We start from the raw sequence: 15,160 nt of genomic DNA, 5'->3' as shown, positions 1-15,160 counted from the left end.
AAAATGAATTCCAAATTAAACGAAAACAAATTTGAATTAGGTACAATTTTTTGTATTAATTTTCAGCTTCACAAACCGGCGCCAGTTCCAGCCTGTCCGCATCGCTCCTGGTGACAAGTATAGCCCTGCTAACCCTGCTGTGCAGTAGACAGTGAGAGGCCAACGTTAGCGCTGAAAACCTGAAAACTCTTCCACTAATTTGGGTAGCTTCGAGTTAATTAAAAATAAAACCAAAGTATTGATAATGTTTAACTTTCAAACATTGTTCTTTTAAACACAAATGTTCTTAAGTTATGTATATATATATAAAACTTTTCTCCGCAACTCCACCGAAATTGTGCTGATGATTTCTGTGATTATAGTTGTTAAAAACAAAAGATATTCGTGACTATGATCGTCCGAGCTGATTTTTTGATTCGCGGAATCATACGGGACAATCTTTAAGATGCCATAGCCTATATAGTAATACTAAGGAAATTGAATCAAGAAATTGGCCGTTACTTAATCGATTAGTTACCTTAATTTAATTTTTTTTACATTTGTTTCATTTTAATTAGTTCGGTCAGTATTTCCCCTCTATTTTCATATTTTATTTTTGTAATTTGAAATGTTTATTAATTATTGAAAATTTTAGGAGTTTCTAGTCTGTAATTTTATGGTAATTGCAAATCCGTCATGTTAGATAATTAACGTTCATTTTTCTCTTTTAATGCGTTTTGGAAAACCATAAATCGTTGCAAGTTATGCCGCTTGTATATTTTTTAGCTACAGACTGTTTTCCAAAATTTATTATTATTTAGTTTATAATAATTATTCTTAGTTCTAGATATCAATGTACATATTTTGTTTATTTTTTGTGTGAAGTATTTATATTTTATTATAATTCAGTTTTTGTAAATGTACCACAATGCCTAACACAGTTCCCTTAATTATATGAATGTCAATCATTTCATATTATTGATGACAAATTTTGAACTGACTTGGGAACTATCTTAACATGCCTTATTATTAGTAAAAAACGTTTATAACATAAAAAAAGTAATTAATTATTGCTTTCAAATTTCCAATTTTATAAAGAATTTTTAAATGGATTTCCAGTGCAAAAATAGTTATTAATTAAATTGACCAAAATAAATGATAATGCAAATCTGACCAGGCATATCATATTATATTGCTGAAACTCTTAGATTTTACTAAATATTTAACTTTTCTTTGTAAAATTCGAAAATGTATGTATGTATAGTAAATAAATTAAAATAAAAAACACAACGCGAAGTTTTATTTATTAAACCTTCCAAAAGCTTGAGAAAGCTCACCTCACTAATAATAGGCAACCCTGATTACACCTCCAAAGTTGTAATACTAGCCTGTATACTCATTAGCATCAAATAAAAACTATTTATAATCAATTCATTTTCTGTATCACCTTGAAATTAAATAAACTTTGATATTTCGGTGCGTCCAAACTATTTTACTCAGTGAGGATACATAAATATTATTAATTAATGTGTTTTGCCTTAATATCACATTATTTTATAATACACAATAAAAAATTAAAGTTAGATATTACATTGTAAAAATCATATCATATATTAATTAATAAAGGTTAAACTTCGACCAGGATTTCTTCTAGAGGTTTTCTTTGTAGATCTGGAACCAGGCAGTCTTCGGCAGGATAACCAACCGGCAACAAAAGCGTTAGCTTTTCATTAATAGGTCTGTTAAGTAAATTTCTAAGGGCAGGCCCACAATTTAAAGGAGTTGAAGTCAATGAAACCAAACCAGCGTACTGTAACAAAAAAATTATAAATAAAATTGTTGGTCAATAATTAAATTTTAACGCACATGGACAGCAGCAATGAGAAGGCCGGAAGCAAGGGACACGCTTTGTTCGTTGTAATAGTGCAGCTTCTTCTGCCCGTTCGCCTTGAAGCTGTACATCTGTTTGAAGACCAAGATCAAATACGGAGCTTCAGTTAGATACTCCTTAACCCAATTGGTTCTGAAGGGTTTCAAATCCGTTGTCCACACTTTGCCCATGCGTTTCTTGTAGTTGATTTCCTCTTCCTGCTCTACGATTTCACGTATACGTTCTTTAATGTCTTTGGAGCTGACTACGACGTAAGTCCAGGGCTCAGTATGGGCACCACTGGGAGCAGTACCTTAAATAGTCCATAAATAGAACTGTTTTTCAAAGTGGGGCAATTTACCAGCTGCTTTGATAATGTTGTGAATGATTTCCTTGGGGACTGGCTCGTTGCTGAAATGTCTGACTGTTCGACGCTTATTCATCAATTCATAGAACTCCTCCGATTTTTGTAAAGACTTTTCTATTGATATCTTATCGAAATTCAACGGAATGTGTTGTAAATCTGGTGGGAATGCCGGAAATATTTCTTCATCGTCTGCCTCTTCGTTATCTGCATCCAAATCTACTGCTGTAATTTTACAAGCGTATTTAATTATTTACGTTGACAAGTTCAACATCGAGATAAGAGGCTATACATTGGAATATTTATAGAAATAACTGTGCTGATACAACATGTCATGCATGAACTTTTAATACCGTGATAATGATATGATTTTACTACTACAAAATAGAATTAAAAATACATTATACAAAATTATATTTTTACAATGTATAAATATAATAAAGTTTATGTATTAATTTATAAATAATAATAGTAATAATTTATTTCTTAGTTTCCTTCCATGCATCAAGATGTTTTAAGGGTCTCACCTAAGAAATCCTCTACTAACAATCCTCAATCAATCTGTAATATTACAAGTACATAATTAATAACCATTAATTATGATTTTATGTAATTAATGATTATTAATTAGATCAAAGAATAATCAAATCTTTACAAAGATAAGATCTTAGATATTGTTCAAATTAAAAAGATAAGACTCACCTTGATCCGGTGTGACGAAGTCGTCATCCTTCTTCCTCAGACCCTCCAATTTCTTGTTCCTCTCGACGACAAAGGCGTAAGTTATCCTGGCGAAAACGTACAGGCCCAAACCGGTAATGAAATACGGCCAGTACAATTCGAACAACATGTTGGATATCTCGTCAGCAGTCAACTGGCAACGAGATGATAATTAGCTGTGGCACAACCAATTTGACCTAAATACAAGGCGCATTTCAATGCTAGTACGGGTCCTTAATAATTATTACTGCTCGTTGTTTCCATGTACACTGGAAAAATTCATTTTATGGTAGGTGTCCATGGGTGTGTTCTATCCATAGCCGGCGGATGTAATCAATTCGACGACGAAGGGAAGGAAATCGTTTCAATAAATTATGAGGTGAATTAAAGAAATGATGCAGGTGAACTATATAACTGATGGTAGGCCATTTATTTAAATAAAATCAAGCGTGTTGACTGTAAATATCTAAATGGGTTACAGAAAGTCAAAAGGTGATGAGATTAATGAAATAATAAATTATTCTGTGTTGTTAATGCTAAATTGAGCAATTGACAAGTGCATTTTAACATAAATGTAAATTACGGTTTTGATGTTTTATTTCGTTAGAAATGACTAGTTAAAAACGGGCACAAATTATTAGTGCAGTTGTAACAGGTGTTAGTATAAAAATGTACAGAGGAAAACGGTATAATTGAATGAAAAATAGACCCTTATGTATCCGGTCTAGCGTAACTGTATCCGTTAGTATAATTAAATTTAATCGTCCAGTTACATTAATTTTTTAGTTGCTACAAAGATATATTTACACTATTATCGCACACGATAGTAAACTACTATGGAATTAAGTAAAAGTACTTTAATAAAGAAAGTTTCTGCCATTTTTTTATTATTTTTAAGTGTGTTGTGAAAACTCTATGAAATATTGTCTGTACGCTCCTGAAATATTGTTGTATACACACACAAAATGTACCCTGATCAATAATTATGGTATCTGGGGAATTATTTATTTGTAGTGGCCACACGAAACGTGCATAATCAAAAGGAATCCAACTGTATATCGATTGCTACTTTTATAATAAATTAAAATACTTTTAATTACTTCTACTATGTAATTAACATAAGGCTCCATTAATTTAAGGCCCTAAATGGGGAATTCCTTTGATTTATCTAACACAACCTTAATAAAAACTCAATGAGATAGTATCATTTATATTTTTTAACTTGTCAAGTTTAATTGTTATCATATTGACACATTTACAATTTTGAATAACATTTAAGTCAACAGCTTATACCGCAGTTTTACAATTTTAATATTATTTATATAAATATTTACTAATCAAAACCACAAGAAAAGTATACTTCCTTTTTAGCAGGAAGTTACAACCTTTGGGCAAATTGTAAGTATATTATTATTACTATTACAATTTTACTCTCATTTTTACTATGCTTATGTAAGAATTACAATTTCAATTTTATAAATTATAATTAGTAATTAGTCAATTCATTATGAATTTAAGAGATATTCTTCATTAACCAGTTTTATAAACTTAAAGGTATTTTTTTTATATTTATCAATGACTTTTATGACAAAAAGTTGTGGAAGAATTTTAATAATGAAATTAATTGTATATTACATTTTATTTTTAATTAAATATATTAATTAATCAAATATTTAAGTATACAAACATATTTTCAAATTTTCATTTATTTAGATGAATTTTCAAATATATAAATAATGAATGTATATTGAAATACTTAGAGATATTCATCATTAACCAATTATTTAAACGATGCTTATTTATATTATTTATAGACTTACTCTGATTGTTTATATTTTTACCAATTACTTTTATATATTATAATATTCAATAAACATTGAATTAAATTAAGGAATATTTAAACATTTGAAAATCCTTTTAAATTATTGAATATTTACTGATAGAAAAGCGTTTACTCCGGCTGAATCTTGAGAGAGACATAGACGACAGAGACAGTAAAAGTCCCCACTTTGCTCCAAGGTGGGAGATTTTTATTGTCTCTGTCGTGCATGATGTCTCTCTCAAGATTCAGACGGAGTAAACGCTTAAACTTACAGCACAATATCCTATAATTTAATTATACCAATAATTATTTATTTGAAAATTCGATTAAAAATATTTTAATATTATTAATAGTTTTTATTATTCTAATTTAAGACATTTTAAAATATTTCTAGTTTAATTATTTTAAGTTTAGCTAATTATATTTTATAAACTTTGATTCTTTATATTTTACAAATGAGTTTTTTATTAAAAATTGGACTGAATACTTTATTTAAATATTTCAATTAATTGAATATTCAAGTATTCAAATATTCAAAATTTAAATAAGTTTTTATAAAATAAATTACTGTAGTTTTATTCAATATTGAATTAAAAATATTATTAATACTTAAATATTAGAATGCAGTTGAAAGTATTTTATTTATTTGTGTATTATATCATGTAGAATTATTAAATTTGATAAGATGATAAGAGTGTAAATATTTAAATAAGCACAATACTAACACACAAAATTTCGTGTTTAACATTAGTAACGACATGTCTTAAAAATGATTGAATAAATTCAAGTAAAAACAAAAATAGCTCATTCAAGGTTAACCATTTAAAAATCGTTGTTTATACTTATACATAATTGAATATAACATATTAATCTACAATTTGTGTATGTGTGTTTGTTTGAAACAAACAGTGTTGTGTTATCTCCTCATTCTGGTTAATCAGTTTTTAGTCACACAGACATTAAGTAACAATTATCTATTGACATTATAACGAATGTGAGAAAATCGTGCGCAGCACTCTGGAATTCGTACGGTTCGGAAAATTCGGGCTTTAAATAAAATTGCGATCTTGACAATAGCCGAGTCTCAATGCCACTGAGTCCTGGCACCGCAACCGGCGTCCCGGCCAATGAGGTCGAATGAATTTCCATCAGGAACATTCAAAATAAAAAGCGGTCGCAACGTGTGACAATCGATGGCAATCGATCCTTTCGACCGTCGACGATTTCGCACGTTGCACCAGTTGAGACGACTGAGGTTGTACAACGGTTGTGCGACCATTCCTGCGGCCGTCAGCAGGAAACGCTCGCCAAGCGAGTTGGAATGAAGTGGCACGGGCCAGCCTACTTTGATCGGGAGATCTGACATCTCAAAACATGAGAATACAAACCCAAATTAAATAATACTGGCCGGTCGAATTAAATCGGAACTGACAGCTCGCCGAAGGCGGACCGTAAAACGGCACAATGTCCCAGTGATTTAACGGCCCCGACGAATTTTCCGAACGATTAACGTGCGAACGGAGGTGCGACAGTGATTTGTTTTTGTAACAGGTGGTGGCCGGAGACGTCATGGAGCCGGTGGTGCAGAAGGAGGATGGTGACAGCGCGAATTTTTCGAAAACTCCGGTGCCGTTGTCCAAGTCGCCGGCGACCTCACCGTCTATACGCACCATGACACAGACCGTGATCGTGTCCTTGGCTGAGACTGTGAGGCACGACATCACATACGGTAAGGAAACGATTTAACGCTCAACAAGTACTGGTATGTAAATGTGGAACGTGGGTGAGATGAATGAAAGTGAAATTCGTCTGTTACACCATTAGAAATTTGCTTTGAAACTATTTTATTTGACTGTCTGTGGTTGAGCAATTGAAAAAAATAATAACGCGCCAAACTGCTATTTTTAAGCTTCCTCCTGCGATTTTGTGTACGTTACCGGACAATTATAGATTGCCGGTTGTAAAACTTTCACATGTTTTAAATTATTGATTTGTGAATCTGGACGCTGTGCTAAATTAAGGCATTCAGGAAGGACGTGCAGGAAGGAAGGCTGGAAATCGGGATGAAATCATTGCGTCTTTTGTGCCGATAATGTTGTTAAGTAATCGATTGGGGTATTTATAGAACGGTATTTATAAAAAGGGGTGAAAACTGGCCGCAACAATAAAATGTTGTGTGCAACAAATATATTATTTTATTATTATTTAGGTATACATATTTGATTAAGTGTGCTTTTATTAAATATAAACAAATTTTGATAAACAGCAGTTGTCCTGCAAATTTTATAACAAACAGTCGATTGGAAATAATATGTAATAATTAATATAAATTTAAATTGATATTTTCCTCATCAAAACTGACACGGATTTCATTTATCAATAAAATAAATAATGGAAAATTAATATCTATCAGAATTTTTAAATTATTATTTTATATAATGTAGATAAATAGTTTATATTAGTTGATACGGATTGTTCTTATCATTCATATTTATAAATTATAAAATTATTAAATTTAATAATTATGTTTTTTAATAAATCTGAAATATTTGTTACCAACATTTTATTAAGCTCAAAATGTTATAGAATATATATTTTAAACAAGTTCTTGAATATTACACTAATAAAAAATTAATATTTTTTACATTTATCATAAATAATGTTATATTAAGATATAAAAGTTATTAAATTTAATGAGTTCTTGTTTTGATATATTAGATAAATAAAAAAAACAAAAATTAGTTCAATTAAAAAATTCACATATATTAATTAATTTATTATTTAATTAAATAGTTATTTTCTATTTTAAAATAAGTCTGAAACAATATAATTATCATAAATGTCAAAATAGTATTTTTAAAGATTATTTTATAAAATTATTAATTAAATTCAATAATTTCTTCTTTTATAATTCAAATAAATTCATAAAATATATTGATAAAATTTTGTTCAATTAAAAATTCATATATTTATTTTATTTATCTTAATTGGCTTGAAATATATATTCTTAAATTTAATGAAATTTAATAAATTTGATAATAATAACAAATTATGAAATTTAATTATTTGTTTTTTTATATTTTAAAATAAATCTAAGTATATATAAGTTTTGATAAACTTATTATATGTATATTCTTAAGTTTTAAAATTAAATTTATTTATTTTTACATAAAACAATCATTTTAAAATTAATTAACTTGAACAATTTTGTTTGTATCTTAGTCACCAATATATACAAAATTTCTAGTAGTGTAAATATTTCATAGAAATAAAAAAAATTCTATCAAAATAAACATTAAGTATTTAATTTCTTTCCGGGAATTTCATTTCTGATTCACTCAGACAATTAGTAACCAGAAGTATTATGATTCTAAACAGCGTTGTTAATTATTATTGAAATTTTCTACGAAGTTATATTCAGTTACAGTGTAAGAAAATAAATAAGAGCTTATAAATGAAAACAAGTACAAATAAATATATTAAATAGTATTTATAAGCTTATTCCTGTAATTAACACAATCATTAATAAGGTTTAAAGTCGTAATTTGTTTAAACAATAAACTTATTAAGAACAATTACTATTTTTTTTTTCAATTTTCATACAATTAAATTAAACTTTTAATCAGTTATATTATATATATATATATACTTTAATAAATTAGGAAATTAAAAATATTTTCAATATAAGTACTCATAGTTGTAATAGGTACTTATGTTTGACTACATAAAATTATAATCCAAATTAATGCGTATAAATCCGACCGCATACCTGTAGTGTGCAATATGGGTTGCCTACCCCGGACGAAAGAAATAAAACAAATTGAATATATTTGAATTAAAAACATATTATTTAATTATACATCACTTATTTTAAAAATTAGCAGTTTATTATACAACAATAATACTGAAATTTGTTAGAAAACAAAAAATTGTTGTAAATACCTTAATAAACATCTCTGTGAAATATCAAGTCATCACACAAAACAAAAAGGTCACATAAAACTCGCATACATCAAAATAAACGGATGCCATTTCGTTTTTAATTTTAAATCCACGAATCCATTTTCAATCGTTGTGTTATTCAAGCAGCTGATTCTGTTTTCTATCTTTGCGTTCTCTCTCCTTATCACCTACTTCATTCCAACCTACCTTGCATCACCCATATTTAGTTCGCTGTTTTCGCATGTTTATCAACGATTTAAAAATTTGTTTTGCTGATTGCGTTACGTTTCGGTGTTTGTATTAAAAGAGGAAGTTACCCTAGTTGTATAAAACCGTAAGTTTCCCCGAAAAATTCCGGGGCAGGGGCATAAGACGGTTGGCTGAAGTAGGTGGTGGGGATGCCGTTTCAACATGGATACGGAATGTTGTGGACACAGTTAGTTTTAATTCGTACGCGTTGTCGGTTCCATTTAAATTTATTATTTTCAATTTTTCAAATGTTTACTACCTCACATTTTCATTAAAGGACACGGTCACGAATCGCGGTGCACAGTGGATTAGGATTCGAATTAAATTAAAACAGTGGGCTTGGAGTGCAATTGTTTTGAGGGGAAAAAAGTGCGAAACATAACCTAACCCCGCCGAGTTAAAAGTTAAATAAATTCGTTGTGAGCCAGTTGCTTGTGGTGTTGTGCTGGGGGATTGAATGAAACGGTGCTGACGAATTGATTGATACGAGTTTTACCAACGAAAACGGAACGGTACTGGGAGAATGCAATTTACTGTTGTCGGACGACCTACATACGGTTCCCTGCTGTTATAAATAAACGCCTGCCGGATTACCCGAAAAAAACAAACCGAATATGAAGTGTCTTTAGAGTGCGGAAAGTGCGACAGCAATTAACAACGATGCGCGGCCATAAAAAAACGAAGGAAAGTGGCTTTTTCGAAGGCGACTCCTCCGACACGGACAACATGGGCAAAGCCCTGAAAAGGACTAAAGTGTTCACCACGTCTGGCGAGGCCAAACAGAGGAAAATCGAATACACACAGGAGGAGCTAGAAACTCACATCAGGCCCTTGGAGAACGTCAAAGGAGGTAATAAATTGGATTGGCGTCCGGAAATTTATACAATGTTATGTCGGACTGAAAAACGTATTAAATTCTTCGTAGAACACTCGGAAAATCCAAGTAAAAATGTCGGAAACGCCACGCTCAAAATTATGAGAATTATAAACTATTTTGGGAATTATAAGGTTCAATTAAAGGTCACAGGAAAGTGGGATATGGTCCAAGTCCCAGAAATTAATGTAATCAAGATACCATGAACATATTTTGATTGAATAAATGAAGAAAACATTTAAAATTCAGTATTTTGCCCCCAATTAACATAATTATTAGAAGAAATAGGAGACAATTTAACCAGAATGTCAACAGTTTAAATAGGAAAATGTATCAAAATATGTAAATTGTTTGTTAATTATCTCACGCAGATAAACTTGCATAGAGCTGTGACATTTGTACACTATTTACAAACAGGTAAACACACAAACACGCCGAGTATTATTTATAAAAACCGCATCAATAACAAGATATGAGTTTGAACTTGTTTATTCCTTACTTAACTAATGCCTGTTCATATATTTATTAAGCACTGCATAAATAGTTGGTAAATTAATTTGACACATTTTTAAAATGGAGAACAATCTTGTTGAAGTACTTAAATAGTTTTTATTGAAACTAGTTTTGCGTTTTTTCTAATCATTAAGTCGCCATTAAATAAATTAGACTCTGATTTATGTTATCTAACTGACCTTCGCAATATTTTTTAGATTGGACTTTGAAAAATCAAAATTTCACATTTAATAACCAAAAAATAAGTGGCGACTTGTTTGTCAGCTTTACTAATATTTAATGCGCTTAAAACACCATTAAATTTATTAACGACAATTTGACGACATTTATTTAACCAATTTCGGCAACTGAACTGACCTTCGCAACGATTTCGGCGCACTTTCAAGGCTCCCAATATAAAAATATTTCGCCATAAACCAAGTCTCAGGTAGAAAGGCGTGCAGCCACCACCGGAACGATCAAAAGAAGGGCTGCAGAAAACGAAATAGTATTGTTCGACCAGCACCTGGCCGTTTCCTCGAAGACCGCACCGAAAATGCACTAAATTAGTCCATAAACATGTTGGGAAAATTAACTAGATTCCTCGTGCAATATACTTTGACCTAAAAATTATCTCACACATTTATTAGTTGTGCATTTCTGTTTTAAACACTGATAACACAATAATTAAACAACAAAAATTGCCAATAAAACCGATTAAAAACTTGAGAACCACTTTGTTTTTTTTACTCAAGGATATCTATTATTAACAACAGCAAATTTCCATTGAAGTAATTAACTAAAACTACAACTTATAGTTTTTAACTCACAAAATAATCGAGTAACTGTAATAAAATAACATAGATGGTGACTTCCGAACGTCTTCCAGTGTAAATCGAAGGTGGGGTGGCCCCCTAATATAACAACCCGCTCAAAAAAAAAAAACACCAAGAGGGGGATCCTGCCCCGGCACACTGAACTACGACATGCCGGCGGTGCTTAGCATAAATAATGGTGAAGGAGCCGCGATTATATTTCAATTACCGTTCGATATATTGTTGTGTTATGGTGGAGCGTATTTCGAAATCACTTTGGGTGGTATGCGACGGCCATATGCGGGATAATTGCAATCGTGTTTCCAGCTCCGGACACGCCTCTCGAAACGGACGAGTCCGAGATGATATTTACTTGTATGTGCGGTGGACAAACTCCTCGAACATGTTCAGAGATTTATCTCTGGTCGATTCTTAATCGATTGGTCTGTTGACTGGGGAGAGGACGATAATAATGTCGACACGGAGCAGACTTCAAACATCTTGTCACTGGGGATTTAGGGGGGAAGTCCCCACAGTCATTTTTATACTTCTTTATGCAGTTGCAAAATAAAAATCAAGGAAAACTTTAAATTGGAAAAAATAAATAAAGTGATCATTCTTGTTGTGGTGACTGTTATGACATACTTTGAAGGAAACATGTAGGGGAAGTACTTAATAATTACATCTTTATAAGAGTTAAGGTATATATCTTAATTCTGAGAAAATAAAGTAACTATAACACGAAGAAACGATTTATTGAACCCATTTCCACATAACCAAATCGAAGGGGACAATTATGGGAATCAGACAGTTGTCATATAAGAACATCTGTCCAATATTTCAGCCACAGGGATTTCTTTAGATAAAAGTAAAATGAAACTGAAAAAAATTTAAAATGACAAAAAACAAACAAGAGAAGTATCCTTAGACCATTATTTTTGATGACACGTATTGTAAAGGAAACGTATGGAAGAAGTACTTAAATTACTTGTCTTTATAAGTCTTTATAAGGGTTAAGTCATAAATCTTAATTCTTCATTGAAAGCATTACTAGATACCTAAATCGAAGAGGACAAACAGGGGAAACACACTGAAACAAAAATATAAAATTAAAAAAAAAATAAACAAGAGAAGTATTTTTAGTCCATTCTTTAAAGGAAAGTACCTAAATTACTTCTACATCTTTACAGGGGTTAAGTCATAAATCTTAATCCTGAAAAAATAAAGTAAATGTAACACGAAGAAACAATTTATTGAAACATAAATCGAGGGAGACAAATAGGGGAATCACCCAACTGTCATTACTTCATATAAGAGCCCTCGTGAAATGTATCGGCGACAGGAATTTTTATATATCCGAAGACGGAAACAAAATGGGACGGGAGGAAACTGATAAAAGGCCGATAAACGAGCCTGACCTGGTTTTGGGGACTCGAGAAACTTTCCTTCAAACTTACGAATTAGAGAAAGTATTTCGCAACACTTCCATCATGGTTTTTGGGTGTTAATGCTGTTAATTGTTAACATTAGATTTACAGTTAATGATGATGAATCATCATCGAGTTCCCGTTTATTCCTGGCCAACTTGCGGGTTATTTAATAATCCATTGATTGATTTCTTTGTGTAATTAAAATACTCTCGTTGTTACGACGTAATACCCAACAAAATTGTGACATTAAAAGTACATAAATTTGGAACAATTCCAAGGAAACCATAATGGTACCATTAAAGCAATGAACAAGCGATTAAAACAGGTACTGATGTATTTTATCTCGAACTCATTTACCTCCCGAAAACACAACAAACCCAAATTATCGGTATTAACGTTGTTTTTCACTCGGTTCACTGAACCAACCTGAATATAAACTAATATCGGCATTGAAATTTTTAAATCGCAAACTTTGTTCGACTGTGAACATTCTGGAAATGTTAACGAGGTTAACAAACTCACTGCCACTGCTTTGGAATGTTTAATCTAAGTAATTTGTTTGTGGGGCTTGATAATAGGTTAAAAAGCTACATTCACATCTTGTGTTAGTTGGAGGGAGTTGCAAATTCGTTCAAACAGCTTTTGATCCAGTCATAGGTCGTTCCTAAAGACGTTATTAGTCACATATTCGTTGTGCCAAACACGAATAAATTAATCGATTCATCTTTCCGCTGAACAAAGAGTTCTCGGAAAGTCTCTCTCCCTCTCCTGTTTATGTTATGGACGTTCGAACGAGCAAACAAATTGATTAATCGATCCCGTACTTGCAAAGTACAAAGTGAGTCGAATCGAAATCGCATAGATAAACTGCACGGAACCCGTTTTCTCGGTGTCCTTGTAAGTTTCACGTCCTTATTTTATCTCGCGTCAAACCGTGTACTTGATAACTCAGTCCAGATGACTATTTATAGATCCAATACGTTCGGAAGTGGACCCAATCGGCCCCAAAGCCTTTTAATTTTAATTAGCGCCGTCCGCACGAACGGATTTATTAATTCGAATGCGGAAACAACACGGAACGTTCACGTAATTACGGCCCGGCATTTTTACTTTCGACGGCCACCTGTTGAAAGTTTTTCCATCCCAAAAGTGGCACTTAAAATAGTGCGCGTGGGCGTACCAACGAGACAAAATTGACCGGGCCGAAAGGCATCAATGGGGAGATCTGTCGGGTGTTGCGGACCAGCAGCATTACACACACACACACCTATGCAACGAGTTTACGAAAAGTGTGTCAATGTTAGGTCATGCACAAACGCAACGCTCGGAGGCCGGACCGTATGACTATGGCCCACTTTTTCACGCCGGAATCGGATGACATAATTCGCACTTTCGTTATTGGACGTACTATTTTAGGTGTATCTCGTATTAACATGGTAATTGCTTTGGGAACACCGGCTGCCAACTTGGGCTAAAATAAATTAAACAGAAAACCTGAAACTATTTGATACTGTTATTCGTAAAATGGTTTACAACTTTAAACTGGATAAATTTAAATTTCTAATCGATTTAAAAACGTATGGGTCAGATTAATAATGAAAAAAACTTGATTTTTATAAAAAAACTTGTGTTTTAGATTGTTTTTATAAAACTACTCAAAATATTGGTTAATTTCATGGTTAAAACATGCTTAAAAATTACTTAAATTCATTATAGAATAATGAGTATTTAAGTACATACTGGAATAACTAACAAACAGTCATCAAAATGAGAAAAAAGTGAAGTAAAACAATTGAATACTGTTACTGTTTCACTAAATTGTTGTTAATTTAAAGAATTACAAGCTTAAATTGGACAAATTTAACTTCTTATTCAAAGAAAGTTAACTGAAAATATATAATTCAATTTAAAAATGATAAAAAACATAATTTAAAAAAATACTCATGTTTTAAATTATTTTTATTAAAATATTTAAAATACTAATGAAGTTATTGGTTAAAACAAACTTAAAAATCACTTAAAATTCATTCTAGAACAATGAGGATTTAAGTACTTCTTGGGTGAATACTGAAAAAATGATAAAAAGCATATTTTTTTTATAAAAAACTGATATTTTAAATTATTTTTATTAAAATATTCAAAATACTGATGAAGTTAATAGTTAAAACAAACTTAAAAATCACTTAAAATTCATTTTAGAACAATGAGGATTTAAGTACTTCTTGTATGAATACTATAATTTTTCACAATTTGTGTTTAAAAAGAAAATAAAAATTTGTATCGATTAAATACTGTTATTGTTTCACTAAATTGTTATTGATTTAAAAGAATTAAATTTTAAATTGAACAAACTGATAAAATTCATAGTTAAAACGTACTAAAATATTATTTAAAATTCATTATAGAATAATGGTTATTTAAATACCTCTTTTATGAATACTGGACAAACGGTGATTAAAAAGAGAAAAGAAGAAAATTGAATGAATACAGTTATGTTGTTCCACTAAATTGTTATTGATTTAACAAAGTACAAGTGTAAATTGGATAAATTTAAATTTCCAATTAAAAAAAGATGACTGAAAACATATGGTCCAATTGAAAAT

General features: G+C 30.9%; 3 protein-coding genes across 6 annotated transcripts in view; 2 read left to right on the top strand and 1 right to left on the bottom strand.

Moving 5' to 3' along the window:
• LOC109596449 (protein amalgam) overlaps nucleotides 1–1,269 on the top strand; it is a 62,487-nt gene extending 61,218 nt beyond the window's left edge. For all 3 annotated transcript variants that reach the window (XM_020011999.2, XM_020011998.2, XM_020012000.2), the window contains one exon: nucleotides 67–1,269. In XM_020011999.2, the coding sequence (XP_019867558.1) occupies nucleotides 67–155 (89 nt within the window). In that variant the 3' untranslated portion in view covers nucleotides 156–1,269. The remainder of the gene's footprint in view (nucleotides 1–66) is intronic.
• LOC109596450 (iodotyrosine deiodinase 1) lies at nucleotides 1,267–8,830 on the bottom strand. Its single transcript, XM_020012001.2, has 5 exons — nucleotides 8,698–8,830; nucleotides 2,916–3,087; nucleotides 2,211–2,438; nucleotides 1,846–2,162; nucleotides 1,267–1,789 (listed from the first exon to the last, which is right to left on the bottom strand). Exons 1-5 carry the CDS (start codon nucleotides 8,707–8,709, stop codon nucleotides 1,607–1,609), a joined length of 912 nt encoding a protein of 303 aa, XP_019867560.2. The 5' UTR covers nucleotides 8,710–8,830; the 3' UTR covers nucleotides 1,267–1,606.
• The window catches only part of LOC109596447 (ribosomal protein S6 kinase alpha-5), a 65,809-nt gene continuing 54,874 nt past the window's right edge, over nucleotides 4,226–15,160 (top strand). The window contains exons 1-2 of one of the 2 annotated variants that reach the window (XM_049963552.1): nucleotides 4,226–4,331; nucleotides 6,307–6,484. In XM_049963552.1, coding sequence (XP_049819509.1) covers nucleotides 6,325–6,484 — 160 coding nt within the window. In that variant the 5' untranslated portion in view covers nucleotides 4,226–4,331; nucleotides 6,307–6,324. Of the gene's footprint in view, nucleotides 4,332–6,306; nucleotides 6,485–9,147; nucleotides 9,797–15,160 lie in introns of those variants that run through there. The other variant, XM_049963551.1, reaches the window with a different exon arrangement.

The sequence above is a fragment of the Aethina tumida genome, chromosome 2 (assembly GCF_024364675.1).
Source record: "Aethina tumida isolate Nest 87 chromosome 2, icAetTumi1.1, whole genome shotgun sequence".
NCBI classification, from domain to species: Eukaryota; Metazoa; Arthropoda; class Insecta; order Coleoptera; family Nitidulidae; genus Aethina; species Aethina tumida.
This window is presented reverse-complemented; position numbering and strand designations above follow the sequence as displayed.

Bases quoted from the DNA above. Each gene is read 5' to 3' on its own strand.
- LOC109596450 (XM_020012001.2), bottom strand. The intron at 2,439-2,915 runs GTGAGTCTTATC...GTAAAATTACAG, and splicing joins CTTCGTCACACCGGATCAAG to CAGTAGATTTGGATGCAGAT. The intron at 2,163-2,210 runs GTAAATTGCCCC...GGACTATTTAAG, and splicing joins CAACATTATCAAAGCAGCTG to GTACTGCTCCCAGTGGTGCC.